Source organism: Clavelina lepadiformis, chromosome 6 (genome assembly GCF_947623445.1).
Source record: "Clavelina lepadiformis chromosome 6, kaClaLepa1.1, whole genome shotgun sequence".
Taxonomy (NCBI): domain Eukaryota; kingdom Metazoa; phylum Chordata; class Ascidiacea; order Aplousobranchia; family Clavelinidae; genus Clavelina; species Clavelina lepadiformis.
This window is the reverse complement of record NC_135245.1, coordinates 8,154,045-8,174,141: the sequence shown is the minus strand read 5'-3', so window position 1 is coordinate 8,174,141 and position 20,097 is coordinate 8,154,045. Positions and strand designations below refer to the sequence as shown.

At 37.5% G+C, this 20,097-nt stretch overlaps 1 protein-coding gene across 7 annotated transcripts in view; it reads right to left on the bottom strand.

Moving 5' to 3' along the window:
- Window positions 1–60: 60 nt before the first annotated feature.
- Window positions 61–20,097, bottom strand: part of LOC143463532 (ryanodine receptor 2-like) — a 40,392-nt gene continuing 20,355 nt past the window's right edge. For 2 of the 7 annotated variants that reach the window (XM_076962040.1, XM_076962045.1), the window contains 62 exons: window positions 19,906–20,041; window positions 19,555–19,735; window positions 19,314–19,437; window positions 19,114–19,222; window positions 18,721–18,896; window positions 18,394–18,614; window positions 18,208–18,298; window positions 17,895–18,035; window positions 17,614–17,777; window positions 17,299–17,467; window positions 17,040–17,186; window positions 16,667–16,960; window positions 16,413–16,526; window positions 16,004–16,150; window positions 15,334–15,455; window positions 15,159–15,208; window positions 15,003–15,063; window positions 14,642–14,743; window positions 14,403–14,536; window positions 14,244–14,325; window positions 13,993–14,052; window positions 13,557–13,687; window positions 13,335–13,485; window positions 12,908–13,119; window positions 12,667–12,782; window positions 12,473–12,514; window positions 12,039–12,166; window positions 11,877–11,964; window positions 11,631–11,735; window positions 11,269–11,493; window positions 11,086–11,196; window positions 10,893–11,005; window positions 10,360–10,459; window positions 9,698–9,807; window positions 9,460–9,586; window positions 9,166–9,345; window positions 8,976–9,052; window positions 8,762–8,838; window positions 7,623–7,703; window positions 6,723–6,868; window positions 6,500–6,571; window positions 5,987–6,176; window positions 5,590–5,806; window positions 5,300–5,461; window positions 4,987–5,112; window positions 4,686–4,815; window positions 4,511–4,605; window positions 4,281–4,341; window positions 4,070–4,176; window positions 3,802–3,934; window positions 3,610–3,710; window positions 3,253–3,469; window positions 2,902–3,180; window positions 2,642–2,728; window positions 2,365–2,553; window positions 2,053–2,226; window positions 1,844–1,968; window positions 1,547–1,754; window positions 1,193–1,327; window positions 893–1,049; window positions 650–815; window positions 61–530 (listed from right to left, as the gene is read on the bottom strand). In XM_076962040.1, the coding sequence (XP_076818155.1) occupies window positions 380–530; window positions 650–815; window positions 893–1,049; window positions 1,193–1,327; window positions 1,547–1,754; window positions 1,844–1,968; window positions 2,053–2,226; window positions 2,365–2,553; window positions 2,642–2,728; window positions 2,902–3,180; window positions 3,253–3,469; window positions 3,610–3,710; window positions 3,802–3,934; window positions 4,070–4,176; window positions 4,281–4,341; window positions 4,511–4,605; window positions 4,686–4,815; window positions 4,987–5,112; window positions 5,300–5,461; window positions 5,590–5,806; window positions 5,987–6,176; window positions 6,500–6,571; window positions 6,723–6,868; window positions 7,623–7,703; window positions 8,762–8,838; window positions 8,976–9,052; window positions 9,166–9,345; window positions 9,460–9,586; window positions 9,698–9,807; window positions 10,360–10,459; window positions 10,893–11,005; window positions 11,086–11,196; window positions 11,269–11,493; window positions 11,631–11,735; window positions 11,877–11,964; window positions 12,039–12,166; window positions 12,473–12,514; window positions 12,667–12,782; window positions 12,908–13,119; window positions 13,335–13,485; window positions 13,557–13,687; window positions 13,993–14,052; window positions 14,244–14,325; window positions 14,403–14,536; window positions 14,642–14,743; window positions 15,003–15,063; window positions 15,159–15,208; window positions 15,334–15,455; window positions 16,004–16,150; window positions 16,413–16,526; window positions 16,667–16,960; window positions 17,040–17,186; window positions 17,299–17,467; window positions 17,614–17,777; window positions 17,895–18,035; window positions 18,208–18,298; window positions 18,394–18,614; window positions 18,721–18,896; window positions 19,114–19,222; window positions 19,314–19,437; window positions 19,555–19,735; window positions 19,906–20,041 (8,427 nt within the window). In that variant the 3' untranslated portion in view covers window positions 61–379. Of the gene's footprint in view, window positions 531–649; window positions 816–892; window positions 1,050–1,192; window positions 1,328–1,546; window positions 1,755–1,843; window positions 1,969–2,052; window positions 2,227–2,364; window positions 2,554–2,641; window positions 2,729–2,901; window positions 3,181–3,252; window positions 3,470–3,609; window positions 3,711–3,801; window positions 3,935–4,069; window positions 4,177–4,280; window positions 4,342–4,510; window positions 4,606–4,685; window positions 4,816–4,986; window positions 5,113–5,299; window positions 5,462–5,589; window positions 5,807–5,986; window positions 6,177–6,499; window positions 6,572–6,722; window positions 6,869–7,622; window positions 7,704–8,761; window positions 8,839–8,975; window positions 9,053–9,165; window positions 9,346–9,459; window positions 9,587–9,697; window positions 9,808–10,359; window positions 10,460–10,616; window positions 10,711–10,892; window positions 11,006–11,085; window positions 11,197–11,268; window positions 11,494–11,630; window positions 11,736–11,876; window positions 11,965–12,038; window positions 12,167–12,472; window positions 12,515–12,666; window positions 12,783–12,907; window positions 13,120–13,334; window positions 13,486–13,556; window positions 13,688–13,992; window positions 14,053–14,243; window positions 14,326–14,402; window positions 14,537–14,641; window positions 14,744–15,002; window positions 15,064–15,158; window positions 15,209–15,333; window positions 15,456–16,003; window positions 16,151–16,412; window positions 16,527–16,666; window positions 16,961–17,039; window positions 17,187–17,298; window positions 17,468–17,613; window positions 17,778–17,894; window positions 18,036–18,207; window positions 18,299–18,393; window positions 18,615–18,720; window positions 18,897–19,113; window positions 19,223–19,313; window positions 19,438–19,554; window positions 19,736–19,905; window positions 20,042–20,097 lie in introns of all 7 variants that reach the window. The other 5 variants (XM_076962046.1, XM_076962047.1, XM_076962042.1 and 2 more) reach the window with 4 other exon arrangements.

Sequence of the window (20,097 nt, the reverse complement as noted above, 5' to 3'; positions counted from 1 at the left end):
TTTAGAAAATAAAGCTTGTGAAAATGTAGTATTATCAAACGTAAAATATAATTACTTAAATGCTAAACAGATGAGGACACCTATTAGGTGAATAACCTTTATTTGGCTACGAGACAATTCGAATCTTTTGAATTGCTGCTATGAAAATACATAAGACTTTAAAATTACATTACACAACATGCTAATCTTTGACACAAAACAAGCAATAAACTATGATAATATAATTTTAGTAGTTAATTCATTCTAACATTCCCTTATATCAGGTACCTAGTGACTTCCAAACGAATACACATGATTCCTTTCCAAAAGCATTTTTAAGTACAGTACACTTAACTTTTGGGGATCTACAACCACACAAATATGCAGACATTGTGTTAAATTATCCAGCTAATTCGTTTTCATATTGTTTTCTGAAACAGTCTCCAGCTGGGAAAAATTCCCAACATCGTTCCTGATACTGCTGCCACACGTACGTCTCTTGACCAGTGTATTCCGTCTCATCTTTGTTAATTAAATGCATCAAGAAAAACCTAAAATGACCAATAATTATTATTATATGCAAATGTCATTTCACTTGTTGGGACCGCAACTAGGTGTTTTCTAAAGCCGGTTGAAATAAAGCATTTCTTTGCAAATTTTATAGGCTTACATGTAATTGGCTAAGTTATGTTCTTGTGTAGTGTGCGTTTCAAAGCCATGCGGTGTCTGATCGAAGTAATCTATTCCGATGGTGCATATGAAGCATTTCGTGTCCATGTCTTCTTTCACTTGTTCTTGCTGATCACGAAGCTCTCCAAAGGCGTCAATGATCAAACCTGATCACCAAAAACTTATACTTTACAGAAAGTCTATGGTATCCAACTCACGCATAGCTCAATTAAAATGCACTTACCCTGTATAATGGCCAATAGGATGACAACCACAAAGAAGAAAAACGATATATCAAACGCGATGCGGTAGAACTCGTAATCATCTCCAGATGGATCATCCAACTCATCACCAATTCCACCGCCGGCACGTACACCGGCGTAAAAGTGAAACTGGAAGCACTGTGAGAACCAACCTCAAGTTAAGTATTGACATAGCTGACGTTGTCGGCTTTCGTACGAATAGACGTCGACTCCGAAATGGCATCGAAAAAAATGAGCAACATAAACAATTAATTGTACAATGAAACTCAATAAAATCATACCGAAAACATGTCGTGGCATTTCCAATCTTCGTCGCCATCACTCTCGCCTTTGTTGTAAAACTTTTTGAAGAAATTGAAAGCTAGCACAGTGTAAAGATATACCACCACCGTAAGAAGGCCAATTGTCAGTAAAAGCTGGAAAAGAAGGAACGCGATAACAACGACTAGACTATAGTAGTTTAGTGGTTGCGATATGAACAAAATCGACAAGAGCTACTAATTTTGCATTTCCAGTAGCAGAGGGCCTACCACAATTTATAAAGAATATCCAGCACAGGATCGAAACTGTAGGCTACTTTCGAACTCAGGCGGTAGGTCTACCAATTTTGCTCTTACTACTTAGTATTATTATACCTGCTTGCCGTTATGGGTTACTGATGTCAAAATTGTCCTTAACCCTTTGGAACACATGGCTATGTCGAGAAGATGAAGAGAAAAGAAGAAGCGGTTATACTGTCCCAGAACTGACATGACGAAGTACCAGAGGAGGTAGAGAAATGATTGGTCATTAAACATAGCGCCCATTTTCCATATAGTATATCTCAGATCTAGATTTCCCACACTAAAGAAATGGTATTATCTGTCAAACGATTTATGATTTGTCATTTCATAATCCGAAGCAATGCAAATGCATGACCTAAGCAGACTTACAGCTGCAGTAATAAGCTTTCCGGAGGTTTTTCATTTTCAAACAAAAAGCTGGTGCTAGACCTGTCCATTCCCAAAAGTTCCTGAACCTTTTCCTGACCGACTTGTGGACCGAATTTGTCCAATACCTGAAATATATAATAAGCAATTTTCTGTTTTACACTGCCATTAACCAGATGGAAATGCGTCGTCAAACGAGGTCCAATGCATGCCTTTTTCTTTATGAATTTGTCCCAGTAGTTCGACGGAAAAGATGGGCAGGAAATGACTAGCCTGTCCCACTGACCAGCAACGTCATTATCACTAGGCTCTTCGATAACATACAATCCATCAAACTCCAACTTACGTGCGATTTCTTTCTCGCGTTTGAAAATAACCAACGGCACCTGATAAAGTCAAAATAATTGGAAATATTCAACTAAAAGTGCTTGTGGTTTGTACAATGTAACAAAAGCAGTTTTATAGTTAACCAGAACTACGCATGAAAGGTAAACAAAGCAATAACTGTAACTTGATTAATGCACCTTTAATCTGTAGTAGGATATCAACATAGACAAGCTTAATATGACATGACCGATTGCAAGAATCATGAGTCCCGGCTTCATGTAACCGGTATCTTCCTCCAAAACTATCTGTTCATTTGCCTCATCATTGATTTCCATGTCATTTGCAACATCTTCGTCGCCGGCTAAATCTTCGTTTAGAGCTTGCCACTAATTAACATGAAAATCGATTGTTTCTTTTTGACTAGTAAAAGTTGTCATCAGATACCCGATCTGAGAATTTAAACGTTGCACAAACCTTGCAGAATAGTAGAATAAAGTTTATTATAAATGTTACGGCCAATGCAAGAATCTTGAAATTGTAAAAGTTTCTGGCAAACATCCCCTGAAAATTGACATATAGGATTATGATGGAAATGTATACGTCTGACTACCACATGCTGCATAACAATCAGACGTCACAACTTTTCACAACATTGTTGTTCTTCGTACAACTTGCAGCATACTTTCGTCACCTGCAACCAAGACTTTCACGCATCATGATCAGCAAATACATACCATAATTCCATTGTTAAAATTATTGACTTGATCCCAAAATGCAGCCACTTTGTCATCAACTTTCTCCTGTGTTGTATAGCGTTGTGGGCGCCCGCATAACTGCATGCAATGCCTCCATGGTGATACCGCATCAGGTTCCCAGTCTATGCTCTGTGATCTGGCCATGTCAAATGACATGCTTTTGATGTCGTTAAGAGGTTGAGCATGGTGAGATCGATCGCCAGAAAGGGTCTGGACAAATTTTGTTTGAATCTCAGAAATTTCAAAAGTTGACTTTAGCTGAAATTTTATTTTGGATTTAAGTATGCTCGATGGAATCAATATATTAAACGACTAATTTTTAAAAATTACCTCAGCTCTACTTATGTGATGAGTGCGTTCAATCGTTTTACTTCTGGTCAACGTCTTACGCCTTTTCTGGGATGAATCGATACTCGGAGTAGAATATCCGCTCTCAATATCTGAAGCAAGCATGCTAAATGTATTGGCAGCTTCATCCACGCTGAAATCGCCAAACCCTGCATCTTTCTTCTTGTGCGCAACCGCTTTTATTAAATCGTTGCCTTTTCTGGAAAAGTTTGACAAAACGTTAATAAGTTATGTTAATAATAACAAAATAACTAGTACTTCGAATAACCTAATCACAGATTTCAGGAAACCAGCGGATATAGCCTACTGTTTTGTATGAAGGAAAATGCAAGTTCATACTTAATGTTAACGCCAAATATATTCGTAATGAGCTCATCTTTGTCACCAGCAGCCATATCTCTTTGAGAGTAGTTTCTTTCGTGTTTATTTGATGAATGTGTCTGCATTATATAGATGACGACAGGAAGACATATTGGTCAAAGAGTTGCAAAAGTTTTGTAAAACACTTAAAATCGCAACAATCCAACTTACAGTGATTTCTTCTTCAACTCCTTCCTGAGTTGGATGAGGCATATCTGCCAGTATTTCGTACATTGTAGCTTTCTTAGCGGCGACTACAAGCGAATTTGAGAAAAAAAGACTTTTGATCAAATTTCCACAGCCCCTGTACAAAAGTCGAGCACTGTAAATGTTGGTAAATAGCCGGCATCCAATTTCATGCATTTTAGCATGAAAAATGGCCTTAAGTCCAATAAAAAATGAATTGTTAAATCAGGGTGTCGTAGCTACATTAACATACTTGACAAGTACAACTGTCACTTTGAAAGACGTTGTAAAGAGAGCAAAGATTAACCAGACTAATGAAAAGACAATCTCCATCCAAGACATTGACCTTAAAACCTTCGCCTAAGAAAAACCATATAAACAAGGACGATCAGAAATAGGGGTGGACATATTGCGAAATTGCTTATAATGTAAGGAAATTATGCAAATATTAAGGAATTCCATACCCTTTTCTTGATATTTTTGTAACTGAAAGAACTTGCAATATTTCCAATAACGTCGTCTGGGCTGAAAAAACATAAATTGACATCATTTACCTTAACGCTGAGGTGATGATTGAGATATAGCAAACGACATAGTAGTTCGATGCTTACAAAAGTCACTGCCAGGAGCAGTAAAGCTTTTTAAGTGTTCAAAATGCGGCAAATAAAAATAGATCGTATACTGCATAGCTTACTCTGTGAGAGCCGGTTCTTCATCTTCTTCTTGGCTGTTATTTCCTTCTTGTAAACTACCGAATCCAGCTTCACTAATTTCTGCCGCTAATTGCATCTGTTATAAGCGTACAGATTTGAAAACATCTAACAGCTAATCAGTACCCGCCTTTCCATGGATCTACTTGTAGGACTTACCTCAAAAATAGTGTCCTCGCAAAAATTAATGAACTCCTCCATGCGTCCTTTGTCTCCATCTTCATTGATGACGTCAAAGAAAAACTGACGCTTCGACTCTTGAACCTGGGGTTTCTGCCACTGCTGCAGGCTGGATGGACCACATTATGTAAAACAGAAAAATTAATTAAAAGCTACAAAAGTTAAATACTTTTAGTTCAAACTTTTTTTACCCAACCCCTGTTGGTTAAGTAAATTATTTTACGTAGTGCGTATATTCTAAACATTTTTGTGGATATTTTTGATCATTTGGAAATATTACCTTGAGTCTCGGATATTAAAATAAACCCGCTCAATTCGTTTTGCTCCGCCGAGAATCTCTATGCGTCCCAGATTTGGCTTAAAATAATCCAACATTGCTTCCGCCATCTCCAAAAATTGTTTCAATCTACAAAAAAGCTTTTTTATTTCAAGGTAATGTAGACCTTTCTCCGCAGACAAAGCTAAATTAAATATCTGGGCTACTTCGTATAGTTTGTTGTGATTGCAATCTCCGATTGAGCTTGTTAACGCAGCAAAAACTCAATCCAAAGAGTCATATTTCGAAACTAGAAGTATGATTCATTTGCAAAGACCTGCTATCTTGAGGCATATGTTCGGAAAGGTTGGTTAGTAACACAGCCATATTAAAACCAATATCAGCGGCGGGTTCGTGAAATCTTTCCGTAAATTCCTTGTAGTTCAGATAATCTTCATCCGGGGAAAGGCCGCAGCTCAACAGGAATTCTATTTCTTTGCTGTAAAGCAAGGAACCCATAACAGACCAATGTCTTTGGTTAAATTTAGTTTCGATGCCCTCGTCCTTGTCTGTTAACAACGAATACAGATTTGTAATAATATTATGACAGTAATTTCGGCCGAATACCTTGTATAAACTTTGGATGCCACCATTGCCCTTTGAAAATCTCTCCTCGAAACGATTCCTTTATTTTCTGGGTCGTATTCAGTAAACCGTTCGGAAGACGTGATGTCCTTAAGGCGGAGAAACATGTTGAAAAATCGAAGGATGAGTCCAACATTGTGCGATGACTCAATCAAGGTGTCGACCAACTGACGTCCAATTGTCCCATCGACCACGTTACCTAAAATACCAATTGGAATACTTGACCATGCCACTATTCGGCCCTAAGTTATTATCAAATTATAAGTTAGTTATTACAGTATACTGTGCAGTAATTACAGTATGGTATACTATTAGCGTTGTATGCTTTGTATGAAAGATTATCCGGACCATAAAGCCGACAACAGGTAGGGGCATATACCTTCCAGCATGGAGAGAAGCATGACGACCATATCTTGTTGCAAGTCAAGCAGTTCTTTCAGCAGGGAAAGTTGTCGACCGGAATCTTGGGACAGTTTCATTTGCATGTTAGCAAATACATGAAGAAATCCTACAACTGCATCCCATAAGCGGCTGTGTGCAAGTGCTTGTTGATTACCTTCGCAGGGTCCCTGTGTTCAGCGAAAAGCATTACTGGTTTGCAAGAAGCGTACAATAGAACACCCGAAAAACACACGGACGCAAGGTTTACTGCTGCGCAAGAACGTGTTTAAAATAACAACGTAACAACATCTGCAATAACATCAATACTCAATACCCATCAGAAAACTATAATGAGAAAGGTAGTAGGATAACACAGAAAGCGACTTAACATGCATCAGATTTACCTATAGGCTAAATACGTGAAACATTTTCGTATCGTATAGTATTAACTGAAATTCTCATTTCAGCCCAGAACAGTAGAGTCTAATCGAACTAATTTTGAATGACTTACCTGTATATATTCAGTGAGGGAATTAAAGACCTGTTTTGCAACCGCGATTGCCTTGGAAAAGTTTTCCTGACCCTGTACATAGAAGTATGTTGTTATCCGAACAACATGTGTAGCATAAGCATTATACTTTGGATATTTTCTGCCGCATTCAATATTAAAGAAACTTTGCTACATATAGAGACTAGAAAATCGAGCAAAATCCTGGTGTAAAAATACGTCTTACTGGTGCATCAATGGTTTCCTTTCCAGAATAATACCAGTAAAAATCGCTGATGGACTCCTGTAAGCGCAGGAGATAATCGACAGTTGATACGATGATATTAACTGTGTGATTGTTTCCCGCTTGAGAACGAAGGTAATTTTGAAAAGCTGGATAAAAAAGGAACAGATGGTCACAAAGCAAGCTTTTTTCGTTTAAACTATAGCCTAACAATAATTGGTACTTAAATTATCCTTTTATCAGGCATTTATCCAACTGGCTTGATGTTGTTAGCATTCGTTATTCATATAGTTTAGATTTAGAGCAGGGGTGTCCAACCTTTTTGGCCAAAGGGCCACATGCGATTTACGAATGATTGCGCGGGCCACTTGAGTGTTTACTGCTAATTTCTAATTAAAACCCACGCACCAAAATTCTAATCTTAGAAATACGTATTATCCTCTTTTACAATTATAAGAACAATAAACATACTAAGATATAGTAAAGTCAACAAAGTTTTTACTACACGTCGACTTTTCAATGTGAAGTTTAGCACTATTTTCTCTAACAAGTTCGGCAATATTCGGCGAGATGGACGATGTAGCAATGGGAAGCGAGTTTTCCATATGGCTGTCAGAAAGTAGTAAACAAACAATAAATGCCAAATTCTCGGAATGTAAGTTCGCCATAAATTACGTCATTTCGAAAAATACCGCGCGGGCCACTGAGAACATTCCCGCGGGCCAAATGTGGCCCGCGGGCCCCGGGTTGGACACCCCTGTAGAGCGACTTCTGACAACATTCTATGACGTTACATTTAGAACAAAAGATACAAACTACCATGTTTTGGAATAGTGGTATATTGTAGAAAGGTTCAATATAAAATGATCGGCTAGCTAACCCAGGTGAAAATCTTCGAAATACCTTCATTATGGCCTTCACACAGCAATTGGAGAAAACGGAAGAGGGCACAGGTCAATTCATCATCATGCATTGTTTTGATTCCTGGTGATATATGACATACCAAGATATAAATAACATATTTTTATAGTTTCTTTACATTCACATCAATGAGACTAAATAGGACGCACTGTTTATGGCAACTATTTGTCGCAATACAGCGTTTCTTTGCTGTGCATGAGCGCCAATAAAGAAACGAAAAGAATCTATATTGAAATTAAAAAAATTGTGGACAAAAATTTAAAGAAACAAAAAAATTCAATCGCATTGAAATCAAGTAATTCTATAATAATCAATCATTTTAATCAAGCAATTGGATACATTAAGCTAAATCGGAATGAGGTCATCAAAATGTGAAATAAAAATAACACCGTATATTCATAGTTCAGTATGAAAAAGCTACGACAACTTGATTGCGTTGATGGAGTTATTTCGGACGTTTTGAACTTATCACAGCGATCTCATTCAAATTCTCTTCTTGATATAAAAAAACTCGTCCCTGATTAATTTTTATGCATTGCATTCTACTTACAAGTAAAGAATCACACGCCTGTATCAGGATCATATGTAAGGGGATGTTACGTCACAAATCCTTTGCAACTGTTTAGTGGCCCTTGAAATTCACGTCGGACTGTACACATTTTTATACGCATAAATCGCAGCCTGATCAAAGCCGTAGCCAGGGTTAAATTTTTATGGACGTAAATACGGTAATTATTCCCGATTAGGCATGTTGTTAAATGCAGCTTGGCACTTAAAAATGTTAAGAGCCAGAATTCTAAAAAAAACTTACGTAGGGAAGTGTCTCAATGTAGCTAGGCTATACGATATAGCTAATGTATGGTTAATGGTATGTGACGTCTTATGTCCTATATAGGGTATAAGAATACGCGCTGGTTCCGTACTATAGGCCTATGAACAGTAGATTACTGTACTTGTAAAGTGGAATAAGATAAATATGTTGGAAATTCGCGATGCTCGTTATGATCATCACACAACATCTTAGTGATTTAGTCAATATAGTGCATCACCATGACGCATCGTTTAGGATCCTCTTCTTTATGGCGATATCGTTAAATTAACACACAACACATCAAACCTACCAGCAGCATTTCCATCACTGACTGTTCCCATATTTTCTGCTTTCATGCATCTCTCATAGGCATTTAAATCCAACACACTGTAACGTTGTACATGAGCCGTATTAAATAATTTATAGCGGCTTCAAAAAGCATGGCAAAAATCACATATTTAGTTTGTTATCTTTTGGCTAACTAGGCATCTAAAACGTAAAAACCAACACGTATATGTCTTCACCTGCATTGATTCATCAAACCTGCAACACTTGCAAAGAAACTGGAATCTTTCTTTGTTTGCAAGTGTTCGAGCATTATCTAAACAAGATATAGACGACATTTCAGCACAAAATGCGAACTTCTATGAAGGCGTATTTGATTGAACTTCAACCCATTGAAAACATTTATCTTTAGGGCTGCATGAGGCTTACTTTTTGAACCAGTTGATTTCCCCCAGTAAGCAAAGCAATGCCAAGCTGTAATGTTGCCATTATTGTCTCCGACACTTCGCCACCACTGGCGCTCACAGTGTGTAATACCATCTCAGCCGCACCGCGTATCGCCAAACGTTTTTGTTCATAGAGCAAGCGCTGTTTTTCCTTTTCTTTTTCCTACAAGTAATCACAATTTAATGCGTATGATAATTATAAACGGATATGATTGTATCTGCGGCTTCTTCAACACAATGTGAGGTAGTCACACAACCAAATCAAAACACAATTGACCTTGAAAGATTTTCCTGCATCTGCATCTTCTTCTTTCTCAACTTCATCTGTCTCATCATCTCCCGTATGACAACTCTGCGCCATGAGATCGGCGTATGACAAATACAGTTCGTCATCTTTTAACCGACTGTAATACAAATCTTTGTTACTATAATGTAAAACAATTGTGGTATGATTTTTTTGTGAAATCTAGTAACCAGCAGCCGATTTGCTGAGGGATGAGCTAGCATAGGCCTACCCATGAGCTGTGACGGCGCCTATGTTGAAAACTAAGATCAGTTGCTGCAGAGGATCCCGTTGGGATGAATTAGCAATTTTGTTGTTGTCATTTTCTTCCATTCCTGCAGGCTGTAAAGTAGGAAGAAAGTTTTCTTTTTGAGTTGTCATTGATTGCGCAATGATCAGTTTCCCATCAAGCATGACATGCACGACAAAACCTTCATATTCATGATCAGTTCAGTATATTTCGTTTAGGCGTATACGTTAGGGAAAACAGTAGAAATTATATACGACATGCAAATGTGCAACAAAGTTTTAGTGCTGTGAATGACATAATGGTGCACAAGTTAATTATTGCTAAACGTTATGATTATAAAGTTAAATTTTTGTGCCGCATGCTGACTGTGCAAAGCCAGTTGAAACAAGACTAAGCTGGTAAACTATTCTATTGCAGTATACGTGAGTCACAAACCGATTTAACAAACGACAGAAGGGCATTTACACCGTGAAATGAGCCTATTTTGATCTATGTTGCAAAATTTTGTAGTAAATGCAGCGAATATTAGGTATCCTCCTTTGACTTCATAACAAAATCAAAAGCGTCAGTAATGATGCAAAGTGTGGAGCCCAGTGTGAGATTTGACAGTGAGGTGGCGAAAAACTGTAGCAAAGGCAGACTACCTTACAAATGTTCATAAACATTTCTTGCGCAAAGTTTCTGTTTTCACTTGCAACCCAATACTGACCATATGACGGTGTAAACTCCGAAATTGCCTTGTGCCTAACACAAAACACACAAATATAACACACGTTTCAAAACACACAGAAAAGTGAGAAAATAACAATACCGACTTCAGTTAGGGACAAGCACATGTTTTGAGCTGTCAAGGATGCAAAACTCGTGCTTTACAGGAACATTTCATGGACATCAGGTTTACCGTTATTATATTAATCATCTGGCACTTGTTTTGTTCTTCGGTAAGGAGCCAAATGTCCTTGTAATTTATTAAGAAGCAATTGGAAACGCGGTGCCTGTTTCAAGTTTTGCTGAAGTTGAATTTGTCAATTTCCTGTCCTTATCACTTAAGCTTAATTACCGGTATTTTCAGATAACTTTAAGTTGTTCATTGCTTGTTCGACTGCTGCTACACTTACAGTCTATAAATATGAATAACTAGCAAGCTGTATACATCGATGTAGTTTAGCAGACTCACAGTGGTAAATTGTAAAGCGGTACCATTCGGAAGCAAGACACCACAGCACGTTTTCTTTGCTTTGACATCAGTTTTTTCCAAACAGCACGACGGGACTTAGGAGGGTGTTCAACCTGCGGCACCAACTTATTTGTGCTACTGTATAATTCACAACATCATTTGTGAACATAAAAATTTGTTTTCAGGTGCTTACCGTATGCAAATGGTATTGAACACGTGACATTTCTAAAAGCCAATCGACCCGCTTATTTACATTAGAATCCAAGGCTGGAATTGGATTTATACTTGAGTTGTTGTTGTTATCCTGTGGAACATGAGAAGAAATTTCAAGCAGATGTTTGTTGGCGACATGTACATTCAGACGTTCCTAAGTTACCGCTGTAGTTGTGGTTTCTGCCAACACACTCGAAGTCAAGTATTCCTCGATGTCAACTTCTGTATCTCGACGAAGGAAACGATTTTTTGCCTCCAAGATAAACCTGTAATCCCCTACAACACCCATGTTGAGACCGACAGGTAGCAATCGTTTCACACACGCCACGATGAGCGAAGTTGTGGGCGAGTATCTGTCGCCACGCTTTCTTGTAAGCCTTTGGCTAGACTACAATGTAAGAGCAGAGTTATTGTTATTGAGGACAGCTGTTTCTTTTTCAGGTGAATTATTATTGGTCAGATGCACTAATGGCTATATCTACGAGTCAGCCCTATTCAAAGATATTGAAAAGCTTTTAAACTTACAAGTAAGGAGGCAGCGTTTGGTCTTGCACTTTTATCTGCAGTTAACACAGCCATGTTGTCAAGTTGATTTTGAACAACAAAGTTTTGTTCTTCCCGACGAAAGTTCTACAGGGATAAGTGTCATTTATTCAATGATAATAAATTTCAAAGCTTAAGCTATAAGCTATAAGCTATATACCTCGATAATTTTAAAGTTTTATATTTTCACTACAACAGAATTATCTTTTCACAAATCATGCAACTTACCATGGATTTGGTCCAAATGTAGAAAATCTCCGATACCAGATGGAATAGCTCCACCGCCGTTGAATTCTTTTCTTTTATCCATTGAGACCTATAGGGAAAAAGTGAAAAACGCTGAAATGTTATAAGCGATTTCGATAGATTGCGCTTTTCAAGGCCACTTACTTGCCAATGTCGATGTAACGAACCAAGAGAGGATAAAATGCATATAGATCACGTGCAATGATTGCGTAATCTTCCAACATCATCAATTCCAAATCAGAAACGTCATTTACTCTGTGATCGTACTTTACCTTTCGTGAAAAAGCATACATTATGCAAATCTTCGACTTTTTGGTTAACAGATTTCATACGGAAAAAACTAAAGTTTTTACAAAGCCACGTTAATTTATGACCTATAATTTATAACAAAATACTAAACTAAGTTAAGAATTTATTCATGCGTTGCCAGGTGTAATTAGTTGAAATGCTGAAGCGGATTTTTCAATTTATCATACAATGCAAAATACATTATACTCAATTCCTTAACATGTTTATAGGCATTACACGAGCATCATTTTAAAAAGCACATTTATAGCATTTTTTTAGTCTTTACTTACAATGTTAAGTAAATCAGCCATCGTGCCTTTGCTACCTGCCAACTGCAATAAGAATATGGACAATGACGTGTGAGTTATTAGAAAAGTTTCCATGCAATGAAAGCATATTGTGATGAAATTGAGCTTACTTTGGTCAATAATATACCGGTTGTTAGGCTGCCCTGCAAACCATCTTCCTAATAATGTTTTAGTACCTGTTCTTCCATATCACGATTTTGCCGGAGTTTTTGTAAGCTCTTTGTTAGAATGGGAAGAAAATGTGTGGCAAGTAACTTAGAATCGTCGCAGATCATGATAGGTTGTGCGTAAACTGAAAAGTAAAGAATCATTGTGTAAGATCAGAAAATCGAGTTCAGTAGTATGATGGACGGTCCATGTTAATTTATTAAACAAAATTATTTCTTCTTTGAAAACATGGAAAAGCAAAGTGGTAACCTGCTATCCTCTTCATCCACACTGCATCTTCCGTACCGAGATTATTGTTAATTAGTTTTAGAACATCTTTAAGAACATTGCTGAGTATTTCGTTTGACACGCTGGTACAAAAACTTGCAGAAACACCCTCACTCTCATCTATGTCACTTTTGCCAGTTTTTGCAATTACTCTCCCGCTGTCAGGCCCCTGCTCCAGCCATGGAGGTAAGTAACTGCAACACAAGGCTTTTCAACTGTTTGATCAACATCAGGTTGGTGTGGTAAATGGGCGGTTATTGGTCTGTTCACTTGCTATACGGTAATACATCTTTCTATTAAAATTTTGTGCTTCTTAATTTTTCTCGTAAGCCACGACATGATAAACATGTGCAGTACTACTGTAGCTTGGCAGAATAACCAAAAGGTACTTTATGGTTATGCTGCGTACTTGCATATCATGGGGAGAATGATATCGATCATTTCGGGAGCGTCTTCGTACTTGGCACCAGATTCAGCTAATCTGCTAATGTCTGCCAGAAGGGTTTTCAAGGTTGGCAACAGTGGCGTAAGCTGCTCCAATTTAGGGGGCAATCCAAGCTCTGAAATTGAAATTGAAAGAATGTACAAAAAGCTCTTTTATTGGCTAATAACTCTATCTATTCGAACTTACGTTTTCTGTCTTTAATGCTCAGGATGTTGTAGATTGAGTAACTGTTGAATTTATTCAGATTTGGTTCTAAAAACGAGACTGGGAATGAACTTGCGAAAGCAGCAAGACATTCCCCGACATGAGCACGGTGCCTGAAATCGTGAGATAGGTTAGTTTAAGTAAAGCAAAAATTAAAAAGACATATATTAAAACCAATATGATTAATCACGTTCTAAAGCACGATAACGACTCAGTTCAAAACAATCAACCACTGTTGATAGCAAACCGCAGTCAGATAGCTTATAATAAGGCGACAAGATGTAATGTAATGACGAAAAACGCATTCAAAAAATGAAACCGATTTTTCAAGAGTGAGACAACGGCTCATAAACGCTTGATAAAACCAACATAGTTTTTCAACACATACTTGCTCTTTAGTGGAAACGAAAACACTTACTCTTCAAATATCGTTTGAGTGGCTTGGATCGAGATTCGGCGACGACCGTTTTCATCCAGACTGATCATATTAATGACAATACAAATGATACTGACGTTAGATGGCAATGATATCAGCAAATTTATGTTAGCAGAGGTGAATATGAAGCGATTAAATGGAAAATGTACCGATAACAAATGCCAGGGTCGTCAATAGGACTTGTTTACAATTTTAAATTAATCGCTACTACGCAATACAAAAAATTTTTTTACCTGTTCACAAATGCACCTTTGCCTGTACCCAGACTATAAAGACCGTTTAGGATCTTATAGCAAGAAACTTGAATCTCGTCCACTAAGATAAATATCAAAACAAGCAACGTCAGCAAACCAAAAAGAGCGCTTGCAGGGGGAAAATACAAAGAAACTCACGCAGTAAATCTTGCCCATAACGGTGACGTCCTAGATGACGAAACAAAGTTGTCAGAACCGGAAGTAAACAGTAAGTGACGTAATTCGTATTCTGTGCACCAATCATGATAGAGCCCAACTGATTCTTGCGACCACTGCAAAATTAAGTCAAAGTAAAATACTCTAAAACGAATTACTTCAAGTTGCAACGGGGATTTATTTTGCTTGTAAGTGACCAGTAACAGAGATTATGAGAAAACCTGCTAATATGTTCTAGCATCCGTTTCAGGTCTTCAGCGGCATTGTTAAAGAAAGTGATGAGAGATTGTTTGATGTGTTCCGGACAAGATTTTGTAACCGTACTTCATAAAAATGATAGTGAAATACATGGTATTGAAACACCGTTTTTTTATTAAGGTACCAGTATCCTTGCTGTTAACCTATGTAGCACTACACGTCATGAATTTGATTTTGAAAATTCGTTTCTACAAAAATTATAGATTGTCTAATTTGAACAAAATTGTTAAACTGAATATTGCTCAACAACGGAAGATCACATTAAGCTTGTTACGCTTTGCCGGGTCACAAAAACACAGCAGTAAGAACCTAAATCAAACTTACGAAGCATCGATGCATTCAGCAAGAGCCTTCAAACAACTTATACCACAAGCAGCATCAACACCTTTAAAGCAATTGAAAAAATAGATTTAGGAAATCATGTATATTTAGGTAAATGCTAAGGTTTCGTATACTGTTTCTATAAACTACAGCTCTTACCAAACAAGCTAGTGTTTTGCCTCAACAAAAGTGACATCTTGCAAAATAACCTAAAACATAAAAGGGGTAAATGTCTTAATACAAAACATACTTATTATATATGGGATAAAACAAACACTCTACTAAAAAGATTTACTGTAATTGCAGACGCTGAAACCATTATGTCTTTACGTACATGGTCACCAATTCTTTTTCCTTGTTAGAAGCTGTTGCCATTCCTTCATTTAAACTTCCTTCCAAAGACACATAATAAATTTTTTGTGTCTTGAAATACGACTCCATGAAAGGCAAACAGATCTATAACAAAGACAAGACAATAGTTATAGGCCTAATATCCAAACTCAAATTTTAGCTTTCTTTTGTCCAAACAAAAATAATGTTAGACAATATCAAAAGTATTGTCTAACATCATTTACACCAAAGATGGAAGTCGGGGATACGACTTAAATTTGTGAAAATTAGAGTCTGTATTACTTTTCGTTGCAGTTCAGCAACAACTTTTTTTCAATAAAAACAAAAAATCCACAGTGTAAGGTTGTGACTTCAACCACAGCAGGGTCTCAATTGAAGTATTTTTATTTTGTTGCGCCTTTATCCCAAGGTTCGACTTTACGGTCTTCAGGTAGTCCAAGATGACTATAGATTTTGCGGTAGGGAAGCAAGTCAAAGACAAAGGCAATTTTTTGACTTTTGACTAACGAAGTTCCAAATACCGGTCCAAAGACATATCTTAACTCAGCTAGCTTATTTTCCAACTGCAAAATCTCAGAGAGCTCGAGCATATTTTTGACTCATTCGTTAAATTAAACTTTCGAACCTTTTCGATCTTAATCGGGCTTACTCACCTTCGCAAAGAACTTGACATCGTCGGACGGTGTGTGATCTGTCAGCCTATCTGAGTTGTGCGAACCAGCCCCAGTAACCATGCACTCCACTCGCTTCTGTTTTACAGCATCGATCGCCTGTGTAAGTGTGTTGACGTAGATGTTTGCCTATACAAATATGGGTTAGCAAAAATTTGCGAATATTCAAATTGCAATTAATGTCATTTTTTTACAAAAACTTTAAGTGATCCAGTGCAATGAAAAAGAAACGAAAACCATTCATACAAAATTGCCCAAACAACTGCTGCAACTTAGAAACACATGAGTTTACAAGAAGGTCCGGAAGTACACCTTTAAATGTTATACTTTACCAACTTGAAAGGTATGCGTCATAATAACATAAATGTAAAGCAGTGCCATCATTGTTAACCTGATCAACATAGCTAAGCAGACGAGCTAGAACCATCGATGAGAAACGCCTTTCAACTGAAGATTTTATTTCCGTGTCATCTTCCTCTTCTTTAGTTAGAACGTAATTATGGAACTGCAGTGCGTAATAAGTTTGGTTTGGTATTATTTTCGCTTACTGAATAATGAGCATGCAATGTTTAAACTACTTATTCAATGTTGAGGGTCCATTATCTGACACTTTGCAATTGCAATATAGAACAATATTGACAATACCTGGAGGAATTTCAGCAGATCATAAGCTTTATTTCGATCTTTCTCTTTTTCTTTTGCTGTCAATCTGTCATAAGGAACCAGCATCGCATTCTGAGAGAGTGCAGCAGTGACTTGCTGAGTGTTCATCACACCGTTTGTGGAGGCTTTTGTTTCAATTTCTAACATTTTCTTTTTAGCCCATACTAAGTGGAAGTTTTCCGCCAACATCTCAGCAGTGGTCGCCACTTCTCGGCTAAGTGTTATTCCAGTGAGGTCATGTGGTTTTGGATTATACCTTTGTCCAGTGTCAGAGTTCTAATACAGAATTACAACCTATGGCCTTAGACACGTGTTTCAATTGATTTAATTAAGGGTAAAAGTCAACATATCATACCAAATTGCTTTGAGAAACGGATCTTATTTTGTTGGGTGGTGCAACAGCGTATGGGTCCAAGGTGTCCCTGGCACGTTGGATATTCCAACCCCATGCAATGAGAGCTTTCAACCCTTCTCGCACGGTGGGGCGGTAAACGTCTTTTTCCTAAGAATAAATTTACCAATCTCTTTCATTTAACTATACGGCACTCAAGAACTCAAACATAGCAAGACCAAAACGGCTGAAAAATAAGATGCATGACTTTACTAAGACTTACTCTTTCGCTAAGAGATTTATAAGCCTTGATCAATGGATGTTGCTTGAGTTGGTCATTATACTGCGGACCATACGACCACCCTGACTGCATTTTCTCCAGAGCCCATGCATCGTGCCACTGCTCCGAATATTTTGCGACAAATATCTCCAACTTATCCGGTAATAGTATGCTAGTAACAAACACGAAAATTGCTTTGCCTTTAATTTCTATTTGTTTTACTTGCCTAACAACCCCAATTAATCATCCAATTCTTTTAACACTGGTAGGCCTAACCTCGAATGAAGGTACCTTAGCCTTTTGTGTTTTGCTACTTACTCTTTTGTGTTAACCGGTTTTGGAAGGAATTTTCCATCAGCGTCGAACGATGGCTGCTGACGCAATTTTTCGAGAGCTGGTGATAGGGCATAGTCGGATGGCAAAGCATTAGCAATGGCACAAAGACAAGGTAAAACTCTCGAGAATAAATCGGGATTATAAATCTGAAAGCATCAATTACATTGTCGGTTGGTTTTCCTTCGCTCACACAATTACTTATTTAAGCGCGATATATAAAATTAATTAATCATTGAAAAATCTACGTTATAGTGACGCAGAACCTCCTTAACAAGTGAATCAAATATTCCCCAGAAGAGAACCATCGTCAAATGTTTTTCTTCATCTGTAGCTGCTCCAAATTCTACGCATCCGTCATGTAAATAGTAATATTTCCAACATCGTGTGTAGTGTTTTGTCAGCAACTTTGTTTTAACAAACGCAAAAAAACTTAAGTTAAATTATCAATTAATTTAATTATTTACATTACTATCAACAATGTATTATGCTATTAGGTACAGAGAGTACGAACTATGCTTAATACTGCTTAAAACAGCACTGAAACAATAATGCTTCAAGTTCATCAATAGTCATCACCCTGATAGGCACAAAAGTATCCTCGGTTAGCGTTGGAACGTCAAACGTCAGTTTTTTGAGGAGGCTCTGTAGTAAGAACGGTCGCAAAACGCTGCAGAGATGAAGGCAAAATGAAACACATTAAGATGTAAAACTGTATGTTTGATACCTGAACTTGAGAAAAGAGATTCTTGAGCTGTGAAATACCTTGCTACGGCGACTAAACATCCACTTATCATTTCCTTTTGTGCTTTAGTAAGAGCTTTCGCACGAGACATACGGTAGATGGTGTGCAAGAGCTGGTCAAGCAAATTGACTCTGTTTTGGCAACTTTGGAGTAATTCGACATGTTTTACTATAAGGGGCAGCACGCTATGGCACATACATCTGTTGAGCGCCAAAGCCATGTCGGTGTCACTTAGATAAGGCTGGTAAAACAAAAGAAAATTCAGAAAATATCTGCCTGTGTCGGTTATTAAAAAGTTGAACGTGGTCACAATACGTTGGTGATTTAACTGCGTTGCCTGCGGGTACCGTGTCAAGTTGAGCTGCAGCCTTCATATCAGGAAGCAAACCGACTTCTAGTAATCTTAGAAAAAGCTGCGAATTGTCAATGCCATATACACGTTCAAGAAATAATATCATGGCAGCCTTGTGGTCGGGGATAAAGCAAGCTGACAGATCTGGCTCTCTAACATGACTTGAACCTTCTGCATCAATCAAAAGCACATATTTAGCTCGGGTAGAGCTTTGCTTACGTAGTAATTTACTTTACCGCATTTAAACTACTAAGATTGCTTAGTCAGATCGAGTAAGAAGTCTATATCAAGCTGGCAGCACTACAAATAAAGAATCAAATATGCGACAGAACTTCCTGATTAATTATTACTGGTAACTCAGTAACAAGGACTTTGAATTTTTATATACCTCTTTCAAGACGAGGTAATTCAAATGACAGACTTATTACTCCCAACAAATCTTCTAGTGGAACTAAGCTCCTCAAAATGCTTCGAATGCGGATAGCCTCACTTTTACCCTGGAAAAAGAATTTAACTATGATTTCTACATTCACAATTCTACTCGACGACATCGACTTCATTGTAACCTAAGACGAGTCTATACGTTACCTGCAATATTAAATTTTGTTCAGGAGCACATCGCCCAAGAAGATCTATCAGAGCAGAGTAAAATGCCAAAATGACAAATCCCATATGGACTTCTTCATCTTCTTCCTCATCAGCGTCATCAAACCTGTAAAACAAGAAATTAGTAGTTTTGAACAGAACAATATTTCACAGGATGAGTTACTGTACAATGCACATGACAACAAGTTGGCATTAACAAAACGAACAACTTGTTTTAGTTTACCGATGACGATAAAGATTCGGATCTGGCCCATCTCTAGTAGGATCGTGACAAATCTGAAGAGCTTCCGTGATGCCTGCAAGAAGTCCTCGGCCACCTTCTCCACGCAAACTCGGACCTAAGCACTCTGGCCTTCGGATTAGAAGACGAACCACAAGATTGGCATTTTCTTCAACGCTTTCACCTTTAAAATGCAAATTTATTACTATAATGTATAAGATATTTTTTCTGAATGACATTTCAGAAAAGTATTTTAAACGGCAAATATTTTGGACTTTTAAGTATTCCTGGAATTATTTAAAACTATTTATTTTATCCAACCAATTCAAACCATTCATCAGACGAATACTTTACCGTTAACAAATACTGCGTGCTTCAAAAAGTCCAAGTAACGTTCTCCTTCGAGCGGATTCCATCCAATATCGGGGTATCCTCTTCGCAGGAGAATATTAGAGCTTTGGACACCACATACAGCAAGATTCTCCACCAGCTGATAATGGAACAGCAGTAAAAATAAAATTGAAGAGAAAAGAGAAAATTGATCTT